Source organism: Myotis brandtii, unplaced genomic scaffold (assembly GCF_000412655.1).
Source record: "Myotis brandtii unplaced genomic scaffold, ASM41265v1 scaffold317, whole genome shotgun sequence".
Taxonomy (NCBI): domain Eukaryota; kingdom Metazoa; phylum Chordata; class Mammalia; order Chiroptera; family Vespertilionidae; genus Myotis; species Myotis brandtii.
This window is the reverse complement of record NW_005362155.1, coordinates 109,318-134,762: the sequence shown is the minus strand read 5'-3', so window position 1 is coordinate 134,762 and position 25,445 is coordinate 109,318. Positions and strand designations below refer to the sequence as shown.

Genomic DNA, 25,445 nt, shown 5'->3' with positions numbered 1-25,445 from the left:
TCTCCCTCTCCCTTCCTCTCTGAAATAAATAAAAACATATTTTTAAGAAAGGACTGTACAAAAATATTGGATTCTAGTTAATAATGTGGACACCGAAGCATGCAGAGGGAAGTGTATTCAAGTCGGCCTCCTACTTTTTTTCAAGTTAAACACATTTATTGCACATTCACTGTAGGCAACTGCCAAGTCCTCAAAATACAAAGCTTGTGTTACCTTTGAGGATTACCTTTGAGGTAATGTCACCTTTGAGGACTGCAGAGATATACCAACTGTATAAAAACGACTTGGTGGAAACATGTAGGAGAGGATAATTTGAGCGAGAAAAAGATGACCCTGGAGGTTTGGGAATGGATGTTTCAGTATAAACAGGGTTCAGAGGTGTGAACATGTGGTCTACCTGAAGATTTCTTCTCATCTGTCCCTTAGTTTCCATGCCTTCAGCCATTTTCTACCTCTGCCTTCTCTATATTTATTTTTGCCACTTTATACTTGCAGCTCTTTCAACTCCCTTGCCTCTAGTTCATCCATCTTTCTACTCACTACCACTTAACTCTTGTGGGGAGCACTTTAGCAAAGCTACTTCAAAAGCATGAAAAGTCCAATGGAAAGATCCAATAGTTTCACACACAGCAATTCATACTAAGGAAACAGAGATGCTTTCAAAACCTAAATTGCTTAAGTGTTATTTATAGTAGCATAAATATTTAAACTTAAATGCTTAATAGGGAACTATTGGATAAATTAAAATACATCTTTAGGAGACATTAAACCATTAAACTTTTTTTTCAAGGAATATTTAATAAGGCAGACAACATGCTTCTCTAACATGTATTTTTATATCACAGAAGTTGATATAAAGCAAAACATCCTGTTTTGGGTGAAAATGGTCTGCTTTATGTGTATACTCTGAAAGCAATTTAAAATGTACAGTAATTTCAGACTTCGGAATTTAAATAGATGCCAGTGTCTTCTCTTTCTTCATATGGGAAAAGGAAATTGCTTTGCAAATCATTTGAAGCTTGGGCAAAAATTCCACAGCTCTATTTTTAGGCTCACTCTGTCGTCTTCAGGATTCAGATGATGCAAGGAAAGCTTCAATTCAACCTTTTAGAGAAGATGCTCCAGCTCGCATGATCTCATCGACGTGGAGAACGGTGGTGGCAATCACAGGGCAGGCGTAACGAAGCTGTGTCCTTTACACAGTCGTTATCCCAGTGCCTACTCTGCTGCTACCACTGGCTCACCTGTGTTCAAGTCCACACCCACAAGTGGACCTGATTCTGGATGTTCTGAGTGTTTCCTGAAAATCAAAACCAGAATTCTGAGCAAGAACCTTGGGAATAATGAGCAAATGAGCAGCAGCAAATTCTTGAACGCCAAGCTGGGCCCTGCCCTTTACCCTGGGCTCATGTTTGATCAGGGCTTCTGCCATTGCCACTTCCACTGCATCAGCACCTGGAGCGACACAGCCATCAATAGCATTTTAACGGCCCTCAAGACATCTCTTATCGCATCTTTGATCTGAGTGACTGTGTGCTACTTGGTCACATTTCTCAGTAAAGGTTAACTTCTCTTCTCCCAAGGGATACTCATAGACAGGTCCTGCATGTCCCCATCGAGTTAGGCCACCAAAAGAATTTAGAGCTGCCCCACCACAAGCAAGAATCAGCCTTTCCATATTTCTCCTCTTAGCTCTGTGCAGCTGCTATGCCCTCTTTTACAAGAGCATCTAAAGAAAATAGGTCAATTCCCATTTGATTAATAACAGCAAATCCTTTATCTGAGTTACCACAGGGTTTCCTTTTCAGTTCTACTATTTTTTTAAACTCTATCTTCAATGAATTTTCCTTCAGTTTTTACTGGTTTCTCTCTTCTGCACTCTTGTAAAAAAAAAAGCCAGAATTCACTTTTTTTTTTTCATATTCTAATGACACATTGCATTTGAGGATGTATGCATCTTCCACTCTTTTTCATGTCAGGATGTCATGCCCCACTATCCAAAACAAGACCTGTGATGAAGCTTGTATCAGTTTCAAATTTATGTTTCTGCTCCATGATCTCAACCATTAAGAGGTCAATAGGTTCCTCTTGTTTTTTAATGGTCAAAATGGAGTCAACTACAGCTCCTGCTAAGACATCAGCAAGTTCAGCATGAACTTTAGTACACAGAGATGCCTGGCCACATCATGAGTGTTTCTCTGTCCATCTCTTTGCTTACTTACTTTTTTTTGGTCACAGAGTCAGACGAAATGAGCTGTGAAAGAAGTGAGCCAGCTGCGTGGATGCAGGAATCAAGTTACAGAGGCAAAAGGGCCCTTGGAGCTTAGGAGAAAGAAAGCAAAGGTCCGTGCCTTGAGGGAAGGAAGGGGGAAGGAAAGGGGTGTGTGTGTGTGTGTGTGTGTGTGTGTGTTGTGTGTGTGGTGTGTGTGTGAGAGAGAGAGAGAGAGAGAGAGAGAGAGAGACAGACAGACAGAGAGACAGAGAGAGAATGAGAAAGAGAACGAGAATCTCTTTGCTTACTTTGACTTGTTCTAAAAATGGAAGTACCTCTTCCTTTGCAGCTTCAAATCCTTGTTATGATTCTGGATGAGAGCTTCAGACACTAGAGACCCATCTGTGTTAGCAGTTCTCCAGCGATTAGGACACCGGAAGTGGTACCATCATCTGGGCCGTCTCCACTTTGGCTACCAAGGAGGCTGTTGGGCACTGAACTTGCATTTCAGGAAGCAGCACTTGCCATCTTTAATAAGCTTGATGTCTCCAGCACCAGAAACAAGCATCTTCATGGTGCCTTTAGGCCCCAACTTGGTCCTCAGAATGTCCTACAACCCCCAGGCTGTGTTGATGTTAACCGCCAACACTGTCTGGGCTTGGGCCACCTCAGTCTTGGGGTGTAGGGTCTTCACAGCTGACCAAGCAGAAGTAAGAGACCCGGCGTGAAGAATGCCCAAAGCCAGCTCCCAGCCTCCTACTTTGAAGAGCATTACAAGAATAAGACGGACTGATGGAGAGCTGATGCAGCTACAGCAAAGTGGTCATAGTAGAAGCCAGGCAGTACCTATGTGAGTACTCGCTGCACAGATTCTTTCAACTTCCCTGCGTGTTTGAAACTTACATGCTGGAGAAAAATGTGTATAGACGGCCTCATAGTGAGTGAGCAAATTAATAAGCCTGAAAGACTAGGCAGAAATCTGCTGATATGTTGTCTTTACACTCTCCTGTATATACTCCAAAGTGTGCTGGCATTACTTTTATAATAAACTTTTTTTCAAGAAGGAAAATGGCACCAGAATCAATCGATAAATATACGCATTTATTCCAAGGGCATAATTAATGCCAAGAAGAAAGTCCCAGAGATCAGCGTGGAGTGAGAGAAAGCTGCTGCCCCTTGACCAAGGGCGGGCGGAACCTGGTGCTTCTCTACAGCCCAGCTGTGCCGGGAATTCCAGGGGCAGAGCTCATGGCTGGGCCCTGGGCTGTGGGCCCGGGGTCTGGCCTGCCCACCTGCCAGCGCGTCCCGTATCCCAAGAAGCCCAGTGTCAGGAGAGGCGGCAGAGGAAGTCGTGCAGGGGCAGGGCCAGGAGCCCTGACAGGGAGATCCCCAAGGTGTCGGACACACAGGCGGTTGCCATGGCAAATTCCCGGTGCTCGTCACTGGTCTGGGGGAGGGGAGACGGGGAGCAGGGGTGAGGCTTCCGTTCTCCACACCCCTGCCCTGGCTTTCCCCAGAAAGGCCACCCACAGCCCTCGCCGGACCGGCGCGGACCTCCAGGGCGATGTTGTGGAAGGTGTTCACGTAGGCGGCACCCCCCAGGAGCCCCTCATACAGAACGATCAGGAAGACGAGGTAGATGCTCGGCAGGAAGCTCAGCCACACGTCCAGCAGCAGGAAGACCAGGTTGAAGCACTGTGGGTGCAGGTGGAGGGCAGGGCTGAGCCTGGACTCGCGGCAGGAGGAAGGCAGGCTGCCATCCCTCCAGTGGCCCCAGTTCTTGGAGACACTGATGAGGGAGAGGGCTGGCGGGCTGGGATTGAATCCCAACATCCGGCTGGCCTACCAGACCCTGGGATCTGGGTCACGCCTTCTCTCTACCCTATCCCACACCCCAGACCTCATGGGTCCCCTCTCTGGCCCCTTTGCTCATGTCACTCCTACTCCCTGGAATGCCATTCCACCTCCCCTCACGTGGGATCCCTTTGCCACTGTCCAGAGCTCAGCGTGGACCAGGGTCACTTACTCCTGTGACCTCATTCCTCCTCCCAAGGGCTCCCTGAATAGTTTCCCCCACTGAGGCTACAGTTAGGCCAGTGGTTCTCAATGGGCTTGGTTTTGCTGCCCACAGGACGTGTGGCAATGTCTGGAGATCTTGGTTGTCACAACTGGGAATGGAGGCTGCTATTGGCATCTAACGGGTGGAGGCCAGAGGGGCCGGACAGCCCACCACAAAGAATGATGTGGCCCAGCGCTGAGGTGGACACACACCAGCTTAGCCGTTCCCACCTCAGTTAGGAAGCCTCTCTGACCCCACCCAAGGGTGTAGGTCCCGCCTCAGTGCCCCGGCCCCTCAGGGGATCCCAGTGTCCCATCCGGAGTGCAGGGTTGTCACCAGGGCAGTTCACGGCTTGATGCACATGAGGGTCACCCACAGGCCTCACCCTCAGAGGTCCTAATTCATTCCGTCTGAGCGAGGCTCAGGAATCTGCATTTAAAAGGACACACTCTGGTAATACTAACGTGACCTGTGAAACACTGCAAACACTTTCATCTGCAGCTTTAGGCTATACCAGCCGTGGGCAAACTACGGCCCACGGGCCGGATCCGGCCCGTTTGAAATGAATAAAACTAAAAAAAAAAAAAGACCGTACCCTTTTATGTAATGATGTTTACTTTGAATTTATATTAGTTCACACAAACACTCCATCCATGCTTTTGTTCCGGCCCTCCGGTCCAGTTTAAGAACCCATTGTGGCCCTCGAGTCAAAAAGTTTGCCCACCCCTGGGCTATACGCTTTCTGTAATGGAATTAAATGATTATACGCCCCTATTTCTACAAAGCAGCCTTGGTTGAAATTATAGCTAAAGTCACAAACTACACATCAGCAGCATCTGATGAAGAACCCTGAGTTAAGATTTATTAACACAACAATTTGGGCCTTTGGTTCTACAGAGCCCTGGGCTGGCGGTACTGCTTCAATAAATAAAGGAGAAAGTTAGAGGATATTGGCATGCTGTTGCCATAACGTTAAAGTGCAATCTATACTTATTCTAGATCTTGTTACGGATTTAAGTACATTAAAAAGGGCAAAGGACATTCCTATAGTAATTGAAAGTTTATTTTAATAGTTACCTATGGGGCTATAGAAACAATACATGCTGATTATGTAAAAGCACTTTTCTTAGCCCAGCTGGAGTGGCTCACTTGGTTGGAGTGACGTCCTGTGCACCAAAAGGTTACAGGGGCATGTTCGACCCCAGTCAGAGCACATACAGAAGACAACCAATCAGTGTTTCTCTCTTACACTGATGTTTGTTTCTCTCTCCCTTCCTCTCTCTAAGCATGTCCTTGGGTGAGGATTTAAAAAAAAAGTACTTTTGTTAGACTGTTGTAGGGAAAGGTGTTTGTTTTCTTAAAGCTGTAGATTACTTTTGTCAGGGGTAGTTGAATTTGCTCACCAGCCTTGAGACATACAATCTGTTGAGTACAATGTCACTGATCCTATATAATAAAAAGCTAATATGCAAATTGACCGAATGGCAGAACGACTGGTCGCTATGATGCGCACTGACCACCAAGGGGCAGGCGCTCAATGCAGGAGCTGCCCCCTGGTGGTCAGTGCGCTCCCACAGGAGGTGCGCTGCTCAGCCAGAAGCCAGGTTCACGCTGGCGAGCGCAGAGGTGGTGGCGGGAGCCTCTCCTGCCTCCATGGAAGCCCTAAGGATGTCCAACTGCCGGCTTAGGCCCACTCCCTGCCTAAGCCATCAGCGGACATCCCCCAAGGGCTCCTGGACTGCGAGAGGGGGCAGGCTGGGCTGAGGGACCCCCTGAGTGCATGAATTTTGTGCACCAGGCCTCTAGTTATATTTTAATTAACCATGCAGAGTAAAAGAATGGTGCATTTTCTTATTGTTAGAAACGTTATTTGAAGGCCTGTGTCTCTGCATGAGGCCTGTGGAAATAATCATGATGTAAGTGATTCTAACTGACTGAGACACAGTATAAAGTCCTGTTCTTTCATTCCTCTTCTCATCTCTATTTCTTACAACTACCCTGAGAAGTAGATGGTGGCTATGCCTGATTTCTAGATCAGGAAACCAGAAATTGGTTTGGAGACCTGCCCTACGTCACACAGCTACTGAGTACAGGAGCTGGGATTTACATCAGCTTTGCCTGGCTCCGAGGACACACTGACACGCAGCCCTGCTGGCCTTCTGTTCCTGTGCTTGGGGAAGCTGGGAGCGAAGGTGGGAATGGAGTGGGGGCCAGGGGCCTCTTACCTGCAGCAGGGCCAGGGCCCATGTGAACTGGATGCGAAAGCAGCGAAGAGAGGAGCGGGAGGCAAAGACGCCGGCCTGGTACAGCATCTGGTACCTGAGATAGGGGCAGGGAGGAGGAGGAAGCCCTCTGGTGCCTACTCACATGGCAGCCCCTCCTACCCCAGGCCCACCCGGCAGACTGCCCGTCCTGCCACCCTCCTCACTGCTCTCACCAGCGGTACTGCTGAGCGTGACTCAGGGATGTGTTCCGGAAGAAGAGGAGCTCAAACTGCAGCAAAGACCAGACAGGGAGATGAATGGGGACACGTGGGTCCCCACCTGGATCTCTATTCCCACACCCCGCCTGGTGCCCTCACTCACAAGCCCCTGATTGATGAAGTACTCAGCAAAGTAAACCAGGACCAACGGGAGGATGTAACACTGCAGGCCCTGGAAGAGCCAGAAGACATAACGTACGTGGTTGGCTGGGAGACGGGCACTGGCCACAGGCGGGGAAGGGCCCCAGCCACCGTCCATACCTTGAACACAGTCCACTTCTCCTGAAGGGAGAGGCTTGGGCTGGAGTCTGCAGAGGAGCAGGGAGAGAAGAGCAGGTGAGGTTGGCGTACGGGCTCCGCCAAGGGGTGCTGCTGGGAAAGAATCAACCCGCCAACGCGCAATTGTACACTTAAAATGGTTAAACTGGTCAACTTCATGTTATGTGCATTTCGCCATGGTTAAAAAAAAGACAAGACCTCTTCCTGGCTCTTGTACAGTTTGACGGCTGTCCATCTCCACCCCAGCCACACTGGCCCCTTCTTTCTGTTTCTTGAACATCCAGGCTCGTCCCCACAGCACTTACTGCTCCCTCTGCCTGGAACCTGCTCTCCTGAATGTCCACGGGGCTGATGCCTTGTCCATCAAATTTTAGCCCAATGACACCTCCTCAAAGAGTCCTTCACTGACCACCTTCTCTAAGCAGAACTCTCCATTTCCCCTAGTTGTCATTTTCTAGCACATCACTGCTTTATGTCCTTCCAGCACTTACCAATGTTTCTGATTCAGTTGTTTGCGAGTCGGCCTCATTTCCTCATCTTACTCACCACGCACCCCCGTGACTGGAGGGTCTGGCACACAGTAAGTACCCAATGAGTATTTCCTGACTAGCTGACTGTGGTCGGCTCTCACGCATCCCCTTCCCCTTCCCACGGTGCACTGTGGGGAGGAAGGCTAAATGAGGACCTCCTGTGTCTCCGACCTGGCTTCCACTCGGGGGCCTCGGGGGCCTCGCTGCTCATCAGGGGTTGCCGAGCTGCCCTCTCTGCCTCTTCTTCCCCTCCAGGGTCCTGGGGCCCGGGCGATGTGAGCAAAAAGAAATAGCTAGGAGTAGGTGGAAGGAGAGAAGGGACAAGAGCCTCTGTCAGGGGGGAGAGGCACCCCACCCCCATCCTGTGCCAGAGCCCCAACTACAGAAAAACGCTTTCTTCCCTGGAGCTGGAACTTGTCTCCTTGTTGCTTCGACCGGGGCCTTTGCCTGACTCCTGGCTCACACTACGCCAGCCAGCTGTTTGCTTGACATATTACTCTAATGGCTGCTCTAGCTACCGCTTATTGTGTGTTCATTCTGTGCTAGGCCAGAACCTCCCAAACTTCACTCATGTTTTGTCTTCATGCTATTTGCCATATCCACGTTCCTCCTGTGTATAATATGTTCTACTTAATGCTTTCCTTCAATTGACTCCTGGCTCACACTACGCCAGCCAGCTGTTTGCTTGACATATTACTCTAATGGCTGCTCTAGCTACCGCTTATTGTGTGTTCATTCTGTGCTAGGCCAGAACCTCCCAAACTTCACTCATGTTTTGTCTTCATGCTATTTGCCATATCCACGTTCCTCCTGTGTATAATATGTTCTACTTAATGTTTCCCTTCGATTCCCTTTTTCTACATGGCCTTGTCCTAAGCAATAATCTGTGAAATCACAGGTTTGATTGGTTAAAATTTTTTTCCAAATACACATCAAATTAATTAAGTCCACCCTCAAGTCACCTTGGGAACCACACTGTACTGGATGCTTCACACACATCGCCTTGCAGGGAAGCAAGGAGAATGGCCACCGTTTGAGATATGGGAACACCGAGGGTCAGAGAGGTAAAGCAGCTTGTCCCATCCCACACGGCTAACATGTGGCGGCTCCAGGCTCAAATCCAGGCCTGACAGAGTCTAGAACCTGCATCCCTCATAACAAGGCTGAAGGGATCTGAGGATTCAGATCCTGATCTAGTTTTGTCTCCTCAAACCCCTCTTCCTCCCAGCCCCGCAAAGCTTACCTGGCCAGCAGCAAGGCGGGGATGCCCAGCATGGACAGCAGGGTGTGCTGGGGGGAGAGGCCCACCTGGGTGAGGCCCAGGTAGGACAATGCCCCCAGCAGCCCTGCTCCTCCAGTACCTGAGGACCACCAGGAGATCACAGCCCTGAGAAGGAGGACACTGGAGCACTAAGAAGGACCCACGCCAGCGGTGGGAACTCCTCTCCCCACTCCCTGCTCCCTGGCTGCTCACCTGGGGTAGAAGGCGGTGAGTGAGAGGAAGGTGACCTCCCCCAGGCCTGATGAGATGCTGGCCAAGACCACACCTGGGGGGAGGACAAGCACGACAGTGGCCATACTTAGCCCTTCCCCATACCCCAATCCCTGGCGGTGTCTGGCCATGGCCTCCTCTGCATCAGCTCAGAGGGGCTAAAAACAGATCCCTGGATGGGCGGGGCTCCGGATCTGAAGTAGAACCAAACTCTCCTCTGAATGCCCTCTCACAGGGAAATGAATGGCACTAACACCCACTGTCATCAAACCAGGAGCAAAAACTCATCCTGGATGCCTCCTCCACCCGCGATGGAGTCTTGGTTCCTCTGCCCAGCTCCATCTCCATCTAATCCAGCGGTTTTCAACGACCCCTTTGGCGGTCGAACGACCCTTTCACAGGGGTCGCCTAAGACCATCCTGCATATCAGATATTTACATTACGATTCCTAACAGTAGCAACATTACAGTTATGAAGTAGCAACGAAAATAATTTTATGGTTGGGTCACAACATGAGGAACTGTATTTAAAGGGCCAGAAGGTTGAGAACCACTGATCTAATCCATCCATTTCCTCTCATGTCCCCCCCCACCTACCCCTCCAAATTGACCTCATCTCCCGTCTTCTCCTTGAGCAGTCCTAGCAGCTTCTGAGGGTTACAAAAATGATCTCTTCCCTTTGCGGAGTTGGGGTGACTACTCCCACAAATGCTCTGCTGCATTTCCTCTGGGCCCCCCACCTAATACAAAATCTCATGCTCACCACACAGGCTGGTCACCACCGAGTGGGAAAATGCAACGAGGATGAAGCTTCCAGCTGCACAAACCCCACTGAAGAGAACCCGGGGGCTGAGGGGGAGGGGAGGGAAGGGCAAGGTCAACTTCGGCTCTCACCTCCTTTGCCCTCCCAGCCTCCTCACAGATCTCAGCCGCCCCTCCTCCTGCCCCCTGCCCCCTGCCCCCCACCTGTAGGGCAGCAGATGAAGGCCAAGGGGAGCCAGCAATTTGATGACGAGCGTGGGGAGGATGTCTGCCAGGAGCACCGCCTGGGACAGGAGGACAGAGTGAGACCCTAGACCTTCCCCGGGACAAACCTCTGAACCAAGTGGCCAAGGAGACCTGCGACAGGCTCTGAATTCAGATCTGGGTTCAAGTCCCAGCTCTGCTGCTCCTTAGCTGTGTGTCAAGGCATTCACATTCTCTGACTCCGGTTTCCTCGTCTGGAAAAGGGTACTGTGTGCCTAGCTCACAGTACTGCTATGTGGATGCAATGAGCCAATATTAGCTACACACAGAAGGGGCCCAGGGAATGGCAGTCCTAATGATTATAATTAGGACAGTCCCAGCTGGATGCTGAGGGGGTGGGGCTGGGGGTCAGGGGAGGACCAGATGGGTACTCACAGCTGTGGAGACAGAGTTGCAGTCAAAGCGAGATGAGTTATTGTGGGGGGTGGGGACTGGGTCTGGGTCTACCTGATGGGAAAGAAGGAAGTGTTTCACCCAGGGAGGCAAGAGGGTAAACCAGTGGTCGGCAAACTCATTAGTCAACAGAGCCAAATATCAACAGTACAACGACTGAAATTTCTTTTGAGAGCCAAATTTTTTAAACTTAAACTATATAGGAAGGTACATTGTTATTAACTTAATTAGGGTACTCCTAAGCTGGCCTTTGCTAAAAACGTCCTCAATCTGATTAAGGTATGTTTGCTGAGGTTGACCCTTTCCAATTCTCCCATCCACACTCGTCTTGTGTACTTGTTTCGTCTATCTCCTTTCCAAAAACCGACTTCTGCGCATGGGCCACGAAGTTTCAATCGCACTGTACGTACGCGCCTGCGCGTGGTATTTTGTGGAAGAGCCACAGTCAAGGGGCCAAAGAGCCGCATGTGGCTCGCGAGCCGAGGTTTGCCGACCACTGGGGTAGACAAACAGGGCCTGGCTCTAGTCTCAGCTCTGCTCTGACTTGAAGGATGGTCTTGCATCAGCACTGGCCTCCTGAACCTCAGTTTCTCTGTGTGCACAATGGGAAAGAGGAGGTTTCCATAGAATGGCCACTGGCCAAAGATGGCCCTGGAAATAGACTTCACATTCAGGAGCTTTCATTAAAGAATGTGGGTTTCGCCCTAACTGGTTTGGCTGCTAGTCTCAGCTCTGCTCTGACTTGAAGGATGGTCTTGTGTCAGTCAGCACTGGCCTCCTGGACCTCAGTTTCTCTGTGTGCACAATGGGAAGGAGGAGGTTTCCATAGACTGGCCCACTGGCCAAAGATGGCCCTGAAAATAGACTTAATTGGGTAACACATTCAGGAACTTTTATTAAAAAATGTGGGTTTCGCCCTAACCGGTTTGGCTGAGTGGATAGAGCATCGGCCTGCGGACTGAAGGGGCCCAGGTATTCTGGTCACTGAGTGGATAGAGCATCGGCCTGCGGACTGAAGGGTCCCAGGTTCGATTCTGGTCAAGGGCATGCATCTTGGTTGCGGGCACATCCCCAGTAGGAGGTTTGCAGGAGGCAGCTGATCGATCTTTCTAACTCTCTCTCCCTCTCCCTTCCTTTCTGTAAAAAATCAATAAAATATATTTTTAAAAAAATGTGGGTTTCCTGATCTTGAACCAAATTCCTTGTTGGACCTGCAAGGTGGCAGCTGCTCTCCTTGGGCATGTGCCCTCGAGATCCTCACAGACAAGAGGTTCTTAACCAGAGGTGATTAGCTCCCACAGGAACATCTGGCAATGTCTGGAGACATTCCTGATTGTCACAACTGGAGGGCAGAGGGTGCTATTGGCATCTAGCAAAGAGGCCAGGGATGCTGCTAAAGACCCAACAATGCACAGGACAGGCCCACAACAAAGAATTAGCCAGCCCAAATGTTAACAGTGTGAGGGTTAAGAATCTGCCAGAGACCCTGGTCCTATCCTGCCAACACCTGAGTGTGTACACCTGGCACCAACTGACTCTTAAAGACCCTTCCTGCTCTGAGATTGGGGTGACTGGGAACTTTAGCCCCTTGCCCCACCCCTTGGCTACCCTTCTATGAGTGTTTCAAGGGCGCTTCTGCCCCAGGTGAGTCCCTCGTCTCTTCCCACAGTGGTGAAGGTGGAGAGGGTCACTTACATGGCTTTGGTTTCCAGATGCCCTCTTGTGGCTGAGGATGTCATGAGCAGCACTGAGCATCACCACGTAAGAGAAGTTGTTGCAAAGGCCCAAGAGCCTGGAATGAGCAGGACAGATTACCCCCGTTTTACTGAGATATAATGGTCATATTAGAACAGATCTTAACCTCCTTTCAGGCCCACAATCTAACCGAAATCCTAGCACCAATCCTCCCCTTTCCTTCAATCAAGTTCCCACTTTTTTCTCTATCACCCAGACCTCATCTCCATTCAGTGTTAGGGTTGGAAATATGGGCTTTGGGATCACAGACTTGGGTTCACATCTAGTCTCCCAGACTTCTCCCAGGAAGAGGAGAGAGTCATCCTTGATGACTGTTCCTCTGAGCTCCCCCCAGTTCCTGGGGCATTTCTCCTCCACTGAGCCTCTGTCTCGGATGCGCTGTGGGTCAGTAGAAAGCTCCTGGGGCTTGAAACCAAGGACTATGTTCAGGCCCCAAGTCTGCTGCTTCCTATTGAGTGGTCTCGGTCTACTCATGTGTCAAGCGGCGATACAAATTTCTCTTCCACCTGGAGCAGTCCCGGAAGGGTCAAAACAAGATAATACCAAAGTCCTTTATGATCCATGAAGGATCTTGTTTGCATACGTTCATCCCCTAGAGCAGCACTCAGTGATGGGAATGGAACTGGGCCCAGCGCCAGAGAGTTCATGCGTCCTTTTCACAAGCCCATGAAGGGGGACTATTGCTCTTCCCATTTCACTGCTGAGAAACTGAGACTCAGAGAGGCTATGTGACTAGAGTTACATGGGAAGTCACTTCCAACCCAATCTGCCACCCAAGTCCTCGAAGTTCAGGTGGTGCTAGGAGGACTTTTCAGCACTTAAAGTAATTTTAGGAGGTAGATGGATACTCTTATAAAAAGTGCCCAGCCCTTGTGGCTTAGTGGTTGAGCGTTGACCCATGAAACAAGAGGTCACAGGTTTGATTCCTGGTCAGGGCTCATGCCCGGGTTGCGGGCTCAATCCCCAGTAGGGGGCATGCAGGAGGCAGCCGGTCAATGATGTTTCTCTCTCTCTCTCCCCCTCTCCCTTCCTCTCTCTCCAAAAACCAATAAAAAATATATTTTAAAAAGTAGCGATGCACTTATTTAAGTGTGCATTAGGAAAATGTTGGCTATCCATAGAGTAGTGATTTAAAGTTAAAAAACTACATATATTGCCCTGGCCGGGTGCTCAGTGGTTAGATGTCGGCCCACAGAGGGAAGGGTGGCAGGTGCCCCAGCCCCAGTAGGAGTGAGTGCAGGAGGCAACCAATCCCTGTGTCTCTCTCACCTCGATGCTTTTTTCTCTCTCTCCTTTCTCCCTCCCTTCCACTCTAGGAATCAATGGGAAAAATATCCCCAGATAAGGATGAAAAGAAAACCCCCAAAACGTATATTTATGAATTTAAAGGCTTAATTGATTGGAATAAAAACAAGTAAGTAATCCCACAGGTGGTATGAGGATCTGGCCAAAATGTTAAGGTGGTAAGTAAATGAGTTAAATTTGGGAAATTTACACATTGCCTCAGGCAAACCAAGTGGTTCAGTAAATATTTGTGGATTCAGCTCCTTTTCCAACTCTCTACTCCCCTCTTTCCTCGGGTGGCCCCCCTCTTCCAGCCCCTTTTACTTGTGATGAGCTCTTCGGGCCACTCACCAGAAGCCCATCGCGTTCTTCCAATGGGCGCCCTGCCGGTCCGGCGGCGGGGGCCGAGGTTCCCGAGGTTCCTGGGCCGTCACCTCTCCTGCGAGGGCGAGAGAAGGCATGACCCCCACCCTCTCAGGGGTATGGTGACCCCACGGGTGTCCTCCCGGGTGGCGCCGGCTCCGCTCCGGAGCTGTCAGGGGGATCCCGGGCCAGAGGCAGTCGCTCCAGAGCGGGGGCCGCAGTACTAACCCTCGGAGTCTGAAAGGCGTCGCCGCGAGCCCGCGCTGCCTCCCATGGCATCAAGTTCAGGGTCCCCAGGGGTCCAAAGTCAGCGCACGTTCGGAGTCGGCTCCGATGGGACGGGGAGGGTCTGTGCCCTGTGAAAAGGGTCAACGCCCCACTGCTGGTCCCAGCTGCGCTTCTCTGCTGCGCCCCCCGAAATCCACTACGCGAAGCCGGGGATCCATCTCGCGGCCTCCCACGCCCCACCACGCCCCACCCGTCGGACTCCGCCCCCGCCCCTCTAAAGCAGGGGGTCCCTGCAGCCTGTACCTTTAAGAGCAGCTGAACATTCCGCACCGCGGAGCAGCAGGTCGGCGGGTCACGTGACGGCGCCAGCGGGTTCCCCCATCACGTGCTCGGAGGTCCTCCCCACTTCCGGGTTTCCTCTCTATCTTCGCTGTAGGCCTCGCCAGCTGCGGGGTGTGGGGCCAAGAGAGGCCAGGAGAACCCTGGAACCGCTGGTTTAAAACTGCAGTGGGCGGAATCAGCACGAAGAGCCCTGACGTTAGATGAACGGCGCCCGCGGCCGCGACGGGTCTTGTGCCAACACTCATCATGGCTGCGCGCGGCTTCAGCGCCCGCGGCCCTCACCTGCCAGAAACAAATATGGCCGCCCGGCCACTCATTTCAGCCACGACCGTTTCTGGCCGGGAACAAAGACGGACAGCTGCAGGCCGTTCTTATTCCTTTCTGTTGTCCTGACATTGCTTTAGAAACGGAATGTAAAGGTAACACCCGCCTAAGAGGACGTCATGGAGTATTTATGGGCAGTTTCCAAGGCGTTAAGAGGTCCCTTTACCAAATCATTCTAGAACCAAAGACTATCACAGGAGTCCAACCCCCGCTTTTACAGGTGAGGAAGCAACAAAAAAGGAAAGTTACTGATGATCATACAAAGTTAGATGTGAAGGTGACCTTAGGAAAGCAGCTGGCTGAGCAGGCTGCTGGGGATTCCTGCCTGCACCCAGGGGGCGGAGACCAGCCAATTCTAAGGCCCAAGGTTCTGATTCTGTGATCTCATCCCCTTTATCTAAGTAGGAATTTAGGAAGTAGAGCTCCAGAAGCGGATTAGAGGAAGAGGTGGAGATCAATGCCACTTCACATAGTCCCAAATAAGGAGGGATTCTCACACCTTCCTCTAGGTCAGCGGTTCTCAACCTGTGGGTCGCGACCCCCTTGGGGGTCGAACGACCCTTTCATAGGGGTCGCCTAAGACCATCGGAAAACACATATATAATTACATATTGTTTTTGTGATTAAGCACTGTGCCTTAATTATGTTCAATTTGTAACAATGAAATTGTCACCACAACACGGGGAACTGTATTAAAGGGTTGCGGCATCAGGAAGGTTGAGAACCACTGCTCTAGGTGGTAAAGCGGCATTCTGTGATTTCTCCATTACCTCCTTCCCCCGCTGATATCTCCTACGGGCTTCCAATCCCTGTGCCCCCCTGTGTCCGCTCTTTCTCACAAGCAGGCTGCCTGGCTGCTGTTAGAAATGTGCTCCTTTCCCTTTGGTCTTCCCAGGTCACTCAACCAATGAAAAGTGGGGTTCTACACCCCTGCAGGGCTCTAGAAACTCATCAGTGTGTCATACATGGCCTCTGCCCTCAAGGAACTCACAGGAGGGTGGGAGGCAGACACAAATAACCACAATTCAAAACCTAGCTAAATTTTGTTTCACAAGAATGACTCGGCAGATTAGGAACAGCATTGAAGCCGCCAATCCAGCCCCTTCTTCCCCTTGGGGAAGCATTAATGACCCTGAAATGAGAAGCCATAGCTCTTACCAGCCCCCTACCTACTCCCACTCCTTGTCCCCAGGCGAAACAGGAACCACAAACCCCAGCTTCCTCTCAAAGTGGCTGTGGCTTGTGGGGAGGCGGAAATGGCTGAGGTGTGAATACAAGACCTGAGTCACTTGAGCTGCAGTTGCCACATGCACCCTCCCCCATCCCCAATTCTGAGGTCTCCTGCTCCCATTTTTTCCCTTTCTGGCTTCCGCCTTTGCCCTTTAGCTCAAAATATGCACCTGAGTTCCTTGTGGGGTGCACACCCATTTCCCAGCCTGGGCTGGAAGCTGCTGTGGGCATTGCGGAAGGTGGGTAGGGCCTGGGGTAAGGATACGTCAGGGGGAAACAGGGGAAGAGGAAGTGCTTGGGTCCTGGGTAAGACTGGCTTGTCTTGGTGGGTGGGGACGGTCATTGTCAGCTTTCTGGACACACAGACACAGACAGGATGGATTTCCTCCGGCTGCATCTCCCAGGGCTGCACCAGGCCTTGAGGGGGACACTGGTGAGAGGGGCAAAGAGATGCCGGGGACTTTCACCCTGCTCCCCGGGACCTCACCTTCCCTCCCTTTGAGTCTCTCAGACTTGAGATTCCTTCCCTAGGATAAGGCAGCCTCTAAACCAATCTTTCTGGATTTCAATCCTCCCCCCTCCACAAACCTATCCACATACCCCAATCTAGGCCCTTTCCTATTCCTTCTGCAGATCCTGTTGTCCTCCTTCCAGAACCCAGAACCCCTCCTCCTATTCTGAGTTCCTCTGGCCCAGGGCCCGCAGGAGAGAGCTGGGCCTTCCCTTAATGCCTTTGTCTCCCCCTCTCCCCATTCTTCTAGGATTCCTTAAGTACCTTTGTCTCCTACCTTTTGGGAGATGAGGTCCCCACGGTAGAGAGGGGAGAGGCGTGTGCAGCTCAGGAACTGGGGGAGGTGGCCACAGGAAGGCCAGGAAGAAGTGTAGAGGAGGAAGCCCAGGAGGCCCTGGAGGTTGTGGGAGGCAGCCAAAGCAAGGGGCATGGAGGACTGAGAGGACCTGGAGAGGCTAGAAGACACCAGGAGGGAAGCTCAGCTATAGAACAGACCTGGAGTTGGGGAGAAGGCAGCTCCCATGGATCTCAAGGAGATAGGCAGGACACTGGGGTGTGGGAGGCAGTCAAGGCCTCCAGGCGCCAGGAGCCAAGTGCCCCCTTGGAGGCCAGAAAGAAGTCTGACGCAGGGTCTGAGGCTGGCCGAGACGGGAGCAGCCCAGCCCAGGAGAGTCAGGAGTGCAATGAGCAGGAAGTGAACAGAGAAGAGACACCGAGAACCTGGGAACAGGAGGAGGAGGAGGAGAAGGAGGAGGAGGAAGAGGTCAGGGCAAGAGAGCCAGGGGGGGCCAGAGGGGTGGAGTCAGAGTGGACCTGGCGCAGGGAGCCTGAGGGAAAGTCTGGTGCCCATGGCCAAAGGGTGGCAGGGGATGGCAGGGAGTCAGAACAGGCGGTCAAGGAGGCAGTTGCAGAGGAGACCCAGGGAGCTGGGGCCAAAGAGGCCGGGAGGGAAGGAGAGGTGGTGGCCGTGGAGAGGGATGGCCAAAGCACAAAGGCACCGGGGACTCAGGACCCAGGGGCAGCATCTGAGGATGGGACAACCTTGGGCAGAGAGGAGGTCAGGACAACCTCAGGTGGGGAGGAGGCCTGGACAGTCTCAGGTGGGGAGGAGGCTGGGACAACCTCAGGCACAGAGGCGGCTGACTTCCCAGGAGTCAGGGAGACAGAAAATGGGGCAGTGCCAGGAGATAGGAGCCTAGAGGGTACAGGGAGAGTCTGGGCCCTAGGAGAGGCCTCCAGGGGAGCCCAGGAGGAGGAGGTGGGTGGAAATAGAGAGGCTGAGGTGAGCCTGTGCCTGAAACAGACTCAAGTCCTGGGAACTGAAGGAATGGGAGAAGTGGCTGAGGTCCAGACAGCAGGGAAGGAGGGCGCGGAAGGCCCGGGGTCAGAGTGGGAGGCAGGGGAGGGCTTTGAGGGTCGGGCAGATCAGGATGGGAAAGAGGCCAAGGCAAGGCAAGACGCAGAGATCAGGGCCGCTCAAGCCAGTCCGGAGGAAGTGGCGCAGGCACAGGGGGCCAAGGAGGAGAAAGAGAGTTGCTGGGCCACAGAGGCTGAGCTCTCCCAGGACCAAGTGGCAAACAAGGCTGAAGGCGATGCTGACTTTGCGGCAACCCCAAAGGCCACACCGGAAAAGGAGTTCGGGGAGAAGAGGAGTGAGGAGGGAGCTCAGATGGGTCGAGAAGAATTTGGGGTAGAGGGTGGTGGCCCAGAGCACAAGGTCACTGAAGTGTGGGACGTTGAGCAGATAGGCGGCCTCCAGACCCCAGTGGAACAACCCGGGGAAGGACAGCAGGTGGAGGAAGAGCTCTGGAGCATTCCAGCCCAGAGCAAAGGGGAGACAGAAAGGAGCCTGGAGGGCAGTCCCCGGCACACGGGGTATGTAAGGCCTGAGGCTGAAGTCTGGGAAACCCGGAGGAAAAGGGATGTGGAGAGAGGGAGTACCCAGGGGGAAAAAGTAGGTATGGAAGAGGAGGAGCGGGAGGCTGTGGGAGGCCAAGAGCCTGCACTGCCACAGGTCCTGGAGGCAGGCGGAGAGTGGAAGGAAGCAAGGCATCGAGCAGAGAGCCAGGAGCTGGGTGGAAGGCACGGGGCAGAGTTAGGGACAGGCTGGTCCCTGGGTGAGTCAGATGCCAAAGAAACCGAGGATGAGGAGGTGGGGGCCGCAGTGCCCTGGGAGGCAGAGAGAACACCCAGGGGAGGCGGGAGGCTGGAGGAGGCAGCACCGAGCTCCCAGGACAGTGAGGGCACACGGGCCAGTTCCTTGGCTGCCGGGATCGTGGAGCATAAGGCAGCTTCAGATGAGAGGGCTGCTGGGACTGGGGAAGGGCCTGAAAGAGAGACGGGGGAAGCGTGGGATGGGGCATTTGGAAGAGGCTGGGACTCAGAAGGGAAAGAGGAAGCTGGCAGAGGTGCAGAGGTGATGGAGGCTGCAGAGGGAGAGAGCAGAGGCGGGCAGGCATTTGGCCTGGAGGGCTCCGCAGAAGAGGAGGTTCCTGGCAGAGGTGGCCAAGTGGAGGCTTTTGAGGCTGGGGAGGGTGAGCCAGGGGGGGAGGCTGGGGAATCGGCAGTGGCAGACGGAAGCTGTGGGATGGGTGGCTTTACCTCAGGCTCCCAGGCGGTGAGGGCAGAGGGGACCATGGTCGTAGTGGAGGCCGAGGGGTTCCCAGAAGGGCAGATGTTGTTAGAAAAAGAGGCTGGGGCACGGGAGGCAGGGCAGCAGGGGCGAGGCAGCGAGGGGCAGCGTGGGGACCAGGGTCGTGAGGCAGAGGCACACATGCCCTGTGAAATGGAGGACGTGGAGGTGAGCGGACACCAGAGGGCCAAGGCCAGGGAGCTTGAGGCAGAAGACCTGGAGGACGCCCAGGGCCAGGAGGACCAGCCAGCAACCCAGGAGCCCGGGCCACGTGAGGAGGCTGCCCGAGGGGATGCTCAGGGCAGCTGGAGTGAGGTAAGGGCTCTGGGAAGGGTCCAGGGCCAAACAGACCAGAATCCAGAAGCCAGCCCCGTACCACTCAGTGCTCCCTCCCTGCAGGCCCTCCTCCCTGTGTCTCGCCTGGACGTCTCTGTCCCGCGGAGCCGTGTGCTCCTCTCCCGCAGCTCCTCACAGCGTCGCTCCAGGCCCTCTTTCCGGCGTGTCCCCGCCCCTGAGCAGCAGCAGGAGCCTGCCAGCCCCCCACCAGAGGAAGAACTGCCAGCCCCTGAGCAGACACTTCTCTGCCCAGAGGAACCCCCAGAGCCAAGCCTCCCTAGGCCTGAAGGGACCCCAGTGCCAGCTAGGAGAAAGCCCCTGGGACATGGGTAAGCGCTGGGTGAAGTGGCTGGGCTGGGCTGGGCTGGGCAGGAGGCTCTGGACACTGGAGACCAGCTCCCGGCCTGTCTTCCATCTCCAGGTTCGGCTTTGCACACCCCGGCATGATGCAGGAACTGCAGGCCAGGCTGGGTCGGCCAAAGCCCCAGTGACGGCACCGAGACCCGGGAGCCAGGCCCTGAGTGAGAGGCGGAGGGCTCGGCTGAACCCTGCTCAGCCTGCCTCCTTTGGCCACTTGGGTGCACCCTATCCGCCTGCTGGGCCTCAGTTTCTTACTGTTCCATCCACGGAGCAGACAGAACCAGCCGTCTCTGAGAATCATGAACTTAAGGAATCTGACTCTCCAATGCAGCTGGTGGACCGCCTGCCCCACGGGACCACTGCTCACAGCCTGTCCGGACAACCTCCCCAACCGGTCTGGGCAGCTGTCTGGAGGCCTGGAGGGGACAGGGACAGTCTCCCACAGCCTCCCCTCTCTGCTTGCCCCCAGTCCCCAAGGCCCTCCCCAAGCCGCGGAGAGCTGTGGGAGGAAGGCAAACCTCTGGGGTGAAGGCAGCCGGAGGAAAGGGGTGAGGAGGGCCTATGGAGCTCCATTTACAATCAAAGGTTTGATGCAAGTGGACCAGCCACCTTAAGGTTCCAAAATGGGAGCTCAGCCTCAGAACTCTGCTAGTGACTGTGGCCACCACCAGCTGAGCAAGCCAGAGTGGAGAAAGGTGGGCCAGGAACCCCAACGTGTAGGAGCAGAGAGGGATCCAGGGTGGCCAGAGGCTGCAGAGCCCATTCTTCGCCCCCTTTGGGTATCAGATACCCCTTCTCTGAAAAGAAGCCGAGGCAGAGAGAGGGTGAGAGTGCTTTATTAGGCACCCAGAATGGCGGCCTAGCCGAGGACAGCCAGCAGGTCCCAAAACAATAAATATCCCATCATTTCCCTGAACAATAAATAAATATCCATGAAATAAATACCCAGCCAGGACTGGAGGGGCCTTAAGTTATTGGGGAGGGTCTGGGGAGGGAGGGCAGTGGAGTCCTGCCTTGTCTAAGGCAGGGAGCTGGTGGCTGTCCTGTTGGCCCAGACTCGTGAAATCCTAACCGGTGAGGGAAGGGGCTGAGAAACCACTCCATCAGGGCTGGGAGCCAGCCAGTGTTGGGCACCCCAAGGCCTGGCCTGGGTTCTTAGCCTGGGAGAGCAGCAGCAAGTCCCGCACGGCCCGCGACAAGACCAGCTCCAAGGAGTGCAGCAACTGGTAGGCATAGAGGAGCTGGGGCCAGGACATCTGGGCTGACGTCTGTGAGGGGCCGTCCAGGGCCCCTGGGGGCAGCCCCTTCCCCTCCTCGTTCTCCTCCTCGGGGAGGTTGAATCCTGCAGCCAGCACCTGTGAGGAGAGGCTCACGGTCAGAAAATGGTCCAGCTGAGATGCTGAGCGAATCCTTGTTCCTTTACGTGCCTAGTGGTGCCACATGACGCCAGAAACCATAAAGCCGTGATTTCCCTACTTCAGCTCTTCCATTACGTCATCACCTCATGTACCATGCCTGGTGTTTTTTGTTTCAAGAAAATGGAAGTCACAGAGCAAGCTGGTGCTCACGGAGGGAGCTGGCTCACTCATCCAGGATTGCTCTAGGCCAGTGATGGCGAACCCATGACACGCGTGTCAGAGCTGACACGCGAACTCATTTTTTTGGTTGATTTTTCTTTGTTAAACGGCATTTAAATATATAAAATAAATATCAAAAATGTAACTCTTTGTTTTACTGTGGTTGCAAATATCAAAAAATTTCTATATGTGACACGGCACCAGAGTTAAGTTAGGGTTTTTCAAAATGCTGACACGCCGAGCTCCAAAGGTTTGCCATCACTGCTCTAGGCACCGGGGTTCTGGAAATTCCTCTCTTAAGGGTCATGTTAGGATCGGAAATGGGCAGAAAGGTGATACAGCTTGTCTTTCTGCTGCTTGCATTTTCGATTCTCCTTTTAATAAAGGTAACATTTTTATTTCCCTGTGACGTGTTCAGCAGGACCTGATGATGTCAGAGGATGACAGGGAAAAGGGAACCGACTATTACTGGTCCTGCAGGTGCTGGATGCTGTGCTGGGTGCTTCAGAGCTGTTCTCTCATTTAAGACCAAGACCCCAAGAGATTCAGGTAGAGCCAGGACCTGCTGCAGACACACACACACACACACACACACACACACACACACACACACACACATCCTTCACACGTACACACTCGGAGGATCTGGAGGATCTCCCTTCAGACTTACCCCACCCGTGGGCATAGGGGTATTTTTAAAAGGGAGCCAATGACTCCTAGTTTTGGTCTCTGGGGGTCAAGGAGGGTGGCTGGGTACTCTACCTGGAAGTGAAGATGCCGCTGCAAATCTCGGAGATCCAGCCTCATGGCCCGCAGCTGTATCTTCTCTGAGCTGGTCCAGCTCCCCTGGGTCCCCAGCCCTCCCAATAGGGCTTGGAAGGGGTGCAGTGTCATGGAGAGGAAGAACAGTCGCTCTGATCCCTGTGGAAGCAGAGGGAAGGGGTCAGAAAAGGTCCCCAGGGCAAGGATGACCCACTTCAAACCCAACCTCATGTCTCTCTGGGCCCCATTCCCATCCCAAACTCCACCCGAATACCTGTTCTCATCCTCAACTTCATCTCCTCCAGTTCTCCCCTTCACTCATCACCAATCTAGTCTCCGCTGTCTTTGACCTCTATCCTATCTCCTTTCTCAGCCTCACTTTCAGTTGCATGTACAACCTCATATCTAACACCAAACCCATCTCCATTGTCTTATCACTCTCTACCCACAAACCCATTTTATTCCTTTCTTCACCATCCCATCCTATCTCCATCTCCTCACTTGTTTTCAGTCTGTCTCCAACCTCTTTCCTATCCTTACTCCCATTCCTATTCCCAATTAGATTCCTTAACCATATGTCCAGACTCATTCTCTCTATCCCATCTCCAACCCCATCCCAACCCCATTCCATTCCCATCCTCACCAGTAATCCACACCCCTTCTCATCCCCAACCTTCTTCCTATTTCCAGCCTCTCCCCATTCTCATCCTTCCTCCATACTAATTTCTATCCCTAATCCCATTCCATTCCCACCCCACCCTTTTCCATGCCCAGCTTCACTTTTACCTTCTTTTTAACTCCATTTCTTTATTCAGCTTCATCTTTATATTCGATGACATACTTAACCTCATCCAGACTCTGTCTTTCAATTTATCCCCAAATCTATCTTCAGTTCAATCCCTGATTTCATCTCTATTCACCCAGCCCAGCTTTATTGCCAGCTCACTTGCAGCCCTCCCCACCCCCAAAACCTCTCCCCACTCACAGAGAGGCTGCACCAGGCCTGGAAGCTCAGGGAAACATTGGGGAGCTGCTGTCCCAGGGGCAGGAGGTCCAGGTTCACTCCTGGCAGGTGAGCTTCAGCCTGTAGGGCAAGGTCTGTTAGTGGGGGCCAGATGGGAGTGAGGGTCTGCCCATCCCCAGAGCCAGTTGCATTAGGGAAACTCACAAAGCGGTGGGCCTGGGCCTGAACCTCGGATAGTAGCTTCCTGGCAAGATGCAGGCTGACCTTGAACTCCTCCTCTAGGCTCAGGGGGAGTCTCCCTGGGGGCCTTGGAAATCCCCAGACACCAGCTCGAGCCAGGAGCAAGGAGAGCAGCAAAAGGCCAAGCCCTGGAGAGATGAGGAGAGGGTGGGCAAAATGAGGGGAGAGCTTGAGGAGAACTTGCGAGAAGGGAAAACTCAAGAGAAGGTGCCTTTTCTGAGCCTGTGCTACGGGCCTGTGTATCATCCCACTGACCCCTCAAAACCACTAACGGATGGAAGCTGCTGAAGACACCATATGGCACATCTGTGTGACTGAAAGGCAAGTGCCCTTTCCCCCAGGCAGACACAGCCTTGCACAGCCCCCACTAACCCCCTTGGCTAAGTGTCTTTTCCAGTGAACTAACTGCACAACTCTGTGTGGCAGCCTGGGTGCTATTATTCTTCCCATTTTGCAGATGAGGAGAGTGAGGCTCAGTGAGGTTGACTTGCCAAGGTACAGAGGGTGAGGAGATCAGAACTGGACTCCGGATCTGTCCAAATGCAGACCCTGTGAGCTTCCCCCGGGGATCTGAGAGCAGGCACCACCTCCCCTGGAGCAGGCACACACTGTTCTGCCAAGGATTCCTCGGGCTTGGCCTCGGGCCCCAGAGTGGCTGGCAGTGCTGGAGGCTCTACCCCAGGGAGTCAGAGGGCAGACTGATCGAGCCACTATCAAGGCGAGTGGGTCACTCTGCAGTGAGGGAGGAACAGGGGTGCTGGGAGGGGGAGGAGGCCTGGAACGGGAGGTAGAGCCTGTTTCTCATTTGGATTCTTCCCTCAAGCAAGTCACCTCTTATTTCTGTGCCTCAGGCTCCCGTCTGTAAGATGGGGGAGTCGGACTAGCTGATTTCTGAAAGTGCTTCCTGTCCTGTGTTTCCTGAGCAAAAGGAAGAGGCGCAGTGGGGCGGGAGCTCTGGGAAGAGAGCAGCGTTCAGCGGTTTCTCCCTCAGGGAGAGGAAACCTAGCAATCACTGGGTTACACAATTCTCCTCGAAACACAAACCAAAACAGTCCCTAAGTCTGTTCCTGCTCGCCCCCTCTTCCTGCCTCTTCCCTGTCTGTTCTTGATCCCTCGCCCTGGGCTCTGCTCCTCGAAATGTCCTCTCCGTAAAGACCACCGGGAGTTTCTGGGTAGGTCCCCCTCCCCTATGGACTTCCAGAGAGGACTTCCAGTGCCTGGCTCTCAAATTTCCAGGCTCCCTGACTTGGGGGCCACTCTGGGCTCCTGGAGACTTTGGGCAGAGTGGGGTTCTTCCCAGGTCTGTGTTGAGGGAGAGGGGTGCCCAGACTGGTGGATATGGCCCACCCATTGAGCTGTGTCATTTCCTACTGACCCTCCACTTCCTGCCTGAGCTCTGGAGCCCCCAGACCCTTCCCTTGGCAGACAGTCCTGGGTCCTTGGTCCTGGCCATTGAAGGTTCTGTCCCATCCTTTAGTCCTTGGTCCCTACTCTGACCCTGCTATCTGCTCTGGTCCCAGCCTCCGAGTCCTTCAGTCTCCAACTGCAGAATGGACCTCCCCCCAGGCTTCGAACTACAGACCCCTGTAGTTAGGCTGCTGACGCCTTGGCCACAGCCCCTGACATGAGCCAACTATTCCTGCTGTTCTTCCTCTAACCAGCCCTAGTGCTCAGCCAAGCTCATTCAGTCCAACCCAACTCTTCATTTACCTGCCAGGTCTGGGTTCTGGTCAACCTGCCTGTCCAACTCTCTCCATCCATGCCAACCAAACTGTCTCATCCTCTATCCAGTCGCGGCTGAACCATCACCTGACTGTCCAGCCCTTCTTCCCCCTCCATGCCGGCCTCCTTCCCATCCTTCCGTCAGCTGTATCCTTAGTCTGCCAAATAGTAGCCCCTCAGCCCTTCACCCCCACCCACACCAGTCAAGCTCTCCCATCCTCTGCCCAGTCTCAGCCAAGCCTCCCACCCCTCTGCCCCAAGCCCTGGCCTCAAACTCACGCCAGCCAAGGTCGCCTGCCTTCTGGCCCATGGCAGGGCCCAGCCTCTTTGGCCAGCCATCTCC

General features: G+C 53.3%; 4 protein-coding genes and 1 pseudogene across 5 annotated transcripts in view; 1 reads left to right on the top strand and 4 right to left on the bottom strand.

Moving 5' to 3' along the window:
* LOC102239093 (eukaryotic translation initiation factor 3 subunit C) overlaps positions 1-10,177 on the bottom strand; it is a 43,485-nt gene extending 33,308 nt beyond the window's left edge. Inside the window, exon 1 of the mRNA XM_005870320.2 lies at positions 10,173-10,177. The gene's annotated coding sequence lies outside the window, so the exon portion shown is untranslated. The remainder of the gene's footprint in view (positions 1-10,172) is intronic.
* On the bottom strand, positions 947-3,221 carry LOC102260329 (annotated as a pseudogene).
* Positions 3,293-14,486, bottom strand: CLN3 (ceroid-lipofuscinosis, neuronal 3). Its single transcript, XM_014542968.1, has 16 exons — positions 14,406-14,486; positions 14,103-14,230; positions 13,863-13,950; positions 12,168-12,264; positions 10,455-10,526; positions 10,020-10,099; positions 9,817-9,902; positions 9,037-9,109; positions 8,806-8,949; positions 7,734-7,855; positions 7,015-7,061; positions 6,857-6,925; positions 6,709-6,764; positions 6,497-6,590; positions 3,767-3,907; positions 3,293-3,659 (listed from the first exon to the last, which is right to left on the bottom strand). Exons 2-16 carry the CDS (start codon positions 14,146-14,148, stop codon positions 3,540-3,542), a joined length of 1,335 nt encoding a protein of 444 aa, XP_014398454.1. The 5' UTR covers positions 14,149-14,230; positions 14,406-14,486; the 3' UTR covers positions 3,293-3,539.
* Positions 14,487-14,597: 111 nt separating this feature from the next.
* APOBR (apolipoprotein B receptor) lies at positions 14,598-20,562 on the top strand. Of its 2 annotated transcripts, XM_005870318.2 has the most exons (5): positions 14,969-14,988; positions 15,664-16,431; positions 16,760-19,456; positions 19,541-19,806; positions 19,899-20,562. In XM_005870318.2, the coding sequence occupies exons 2-5, from the start codon at positions 16,375-16,377 to the stop codon at positions 19,966-19,968; spliced, it is 3,090 nt and encodes a 1,029-aa protein (XP_005870380.1). In that variant the 5' UTR covers positions 14,969-14,988; positions 15,664-16,374; the 3' UTR covers positions 19,969-20,562. The 2 variants fall into 2 exon arrangements, with proteins under 2 accessions (XP_005870379.1, XP_005870380.1); XM_005870317.2 differs by lacking the exon at positions 15,664-16,431 and having other exon boundaries at positions 14,598-14,988.
* A 95-nt stretch (positions 20,563-20,657) lies between these two features.
* On the bottom strand, positions 20,658-23,750 carry IL27 (interleukin 27). The gene is made up of 4 exons (XM_014542969.1): positions 23,345-23,750; positions 23,162-23,260; positions 22,177-22,335; positions 20,658-21,192 (listed from the first exon to the last, which is right to left on the bottom strand). Exons 1-4 carry the CDS (start codon positions 23,624-23,626, stop codon positions 20,941-20,943), a joined length of 792 nt encoding a protein of 263 aa, XP_014398455.1. The 5' UTR covers positions 23,627-23,750; the 3' UTR covers positions 20,658-20,940.
* Between the last annotated feature and the right edge of the window lie 1,695 nt (positions 23,751-25,445).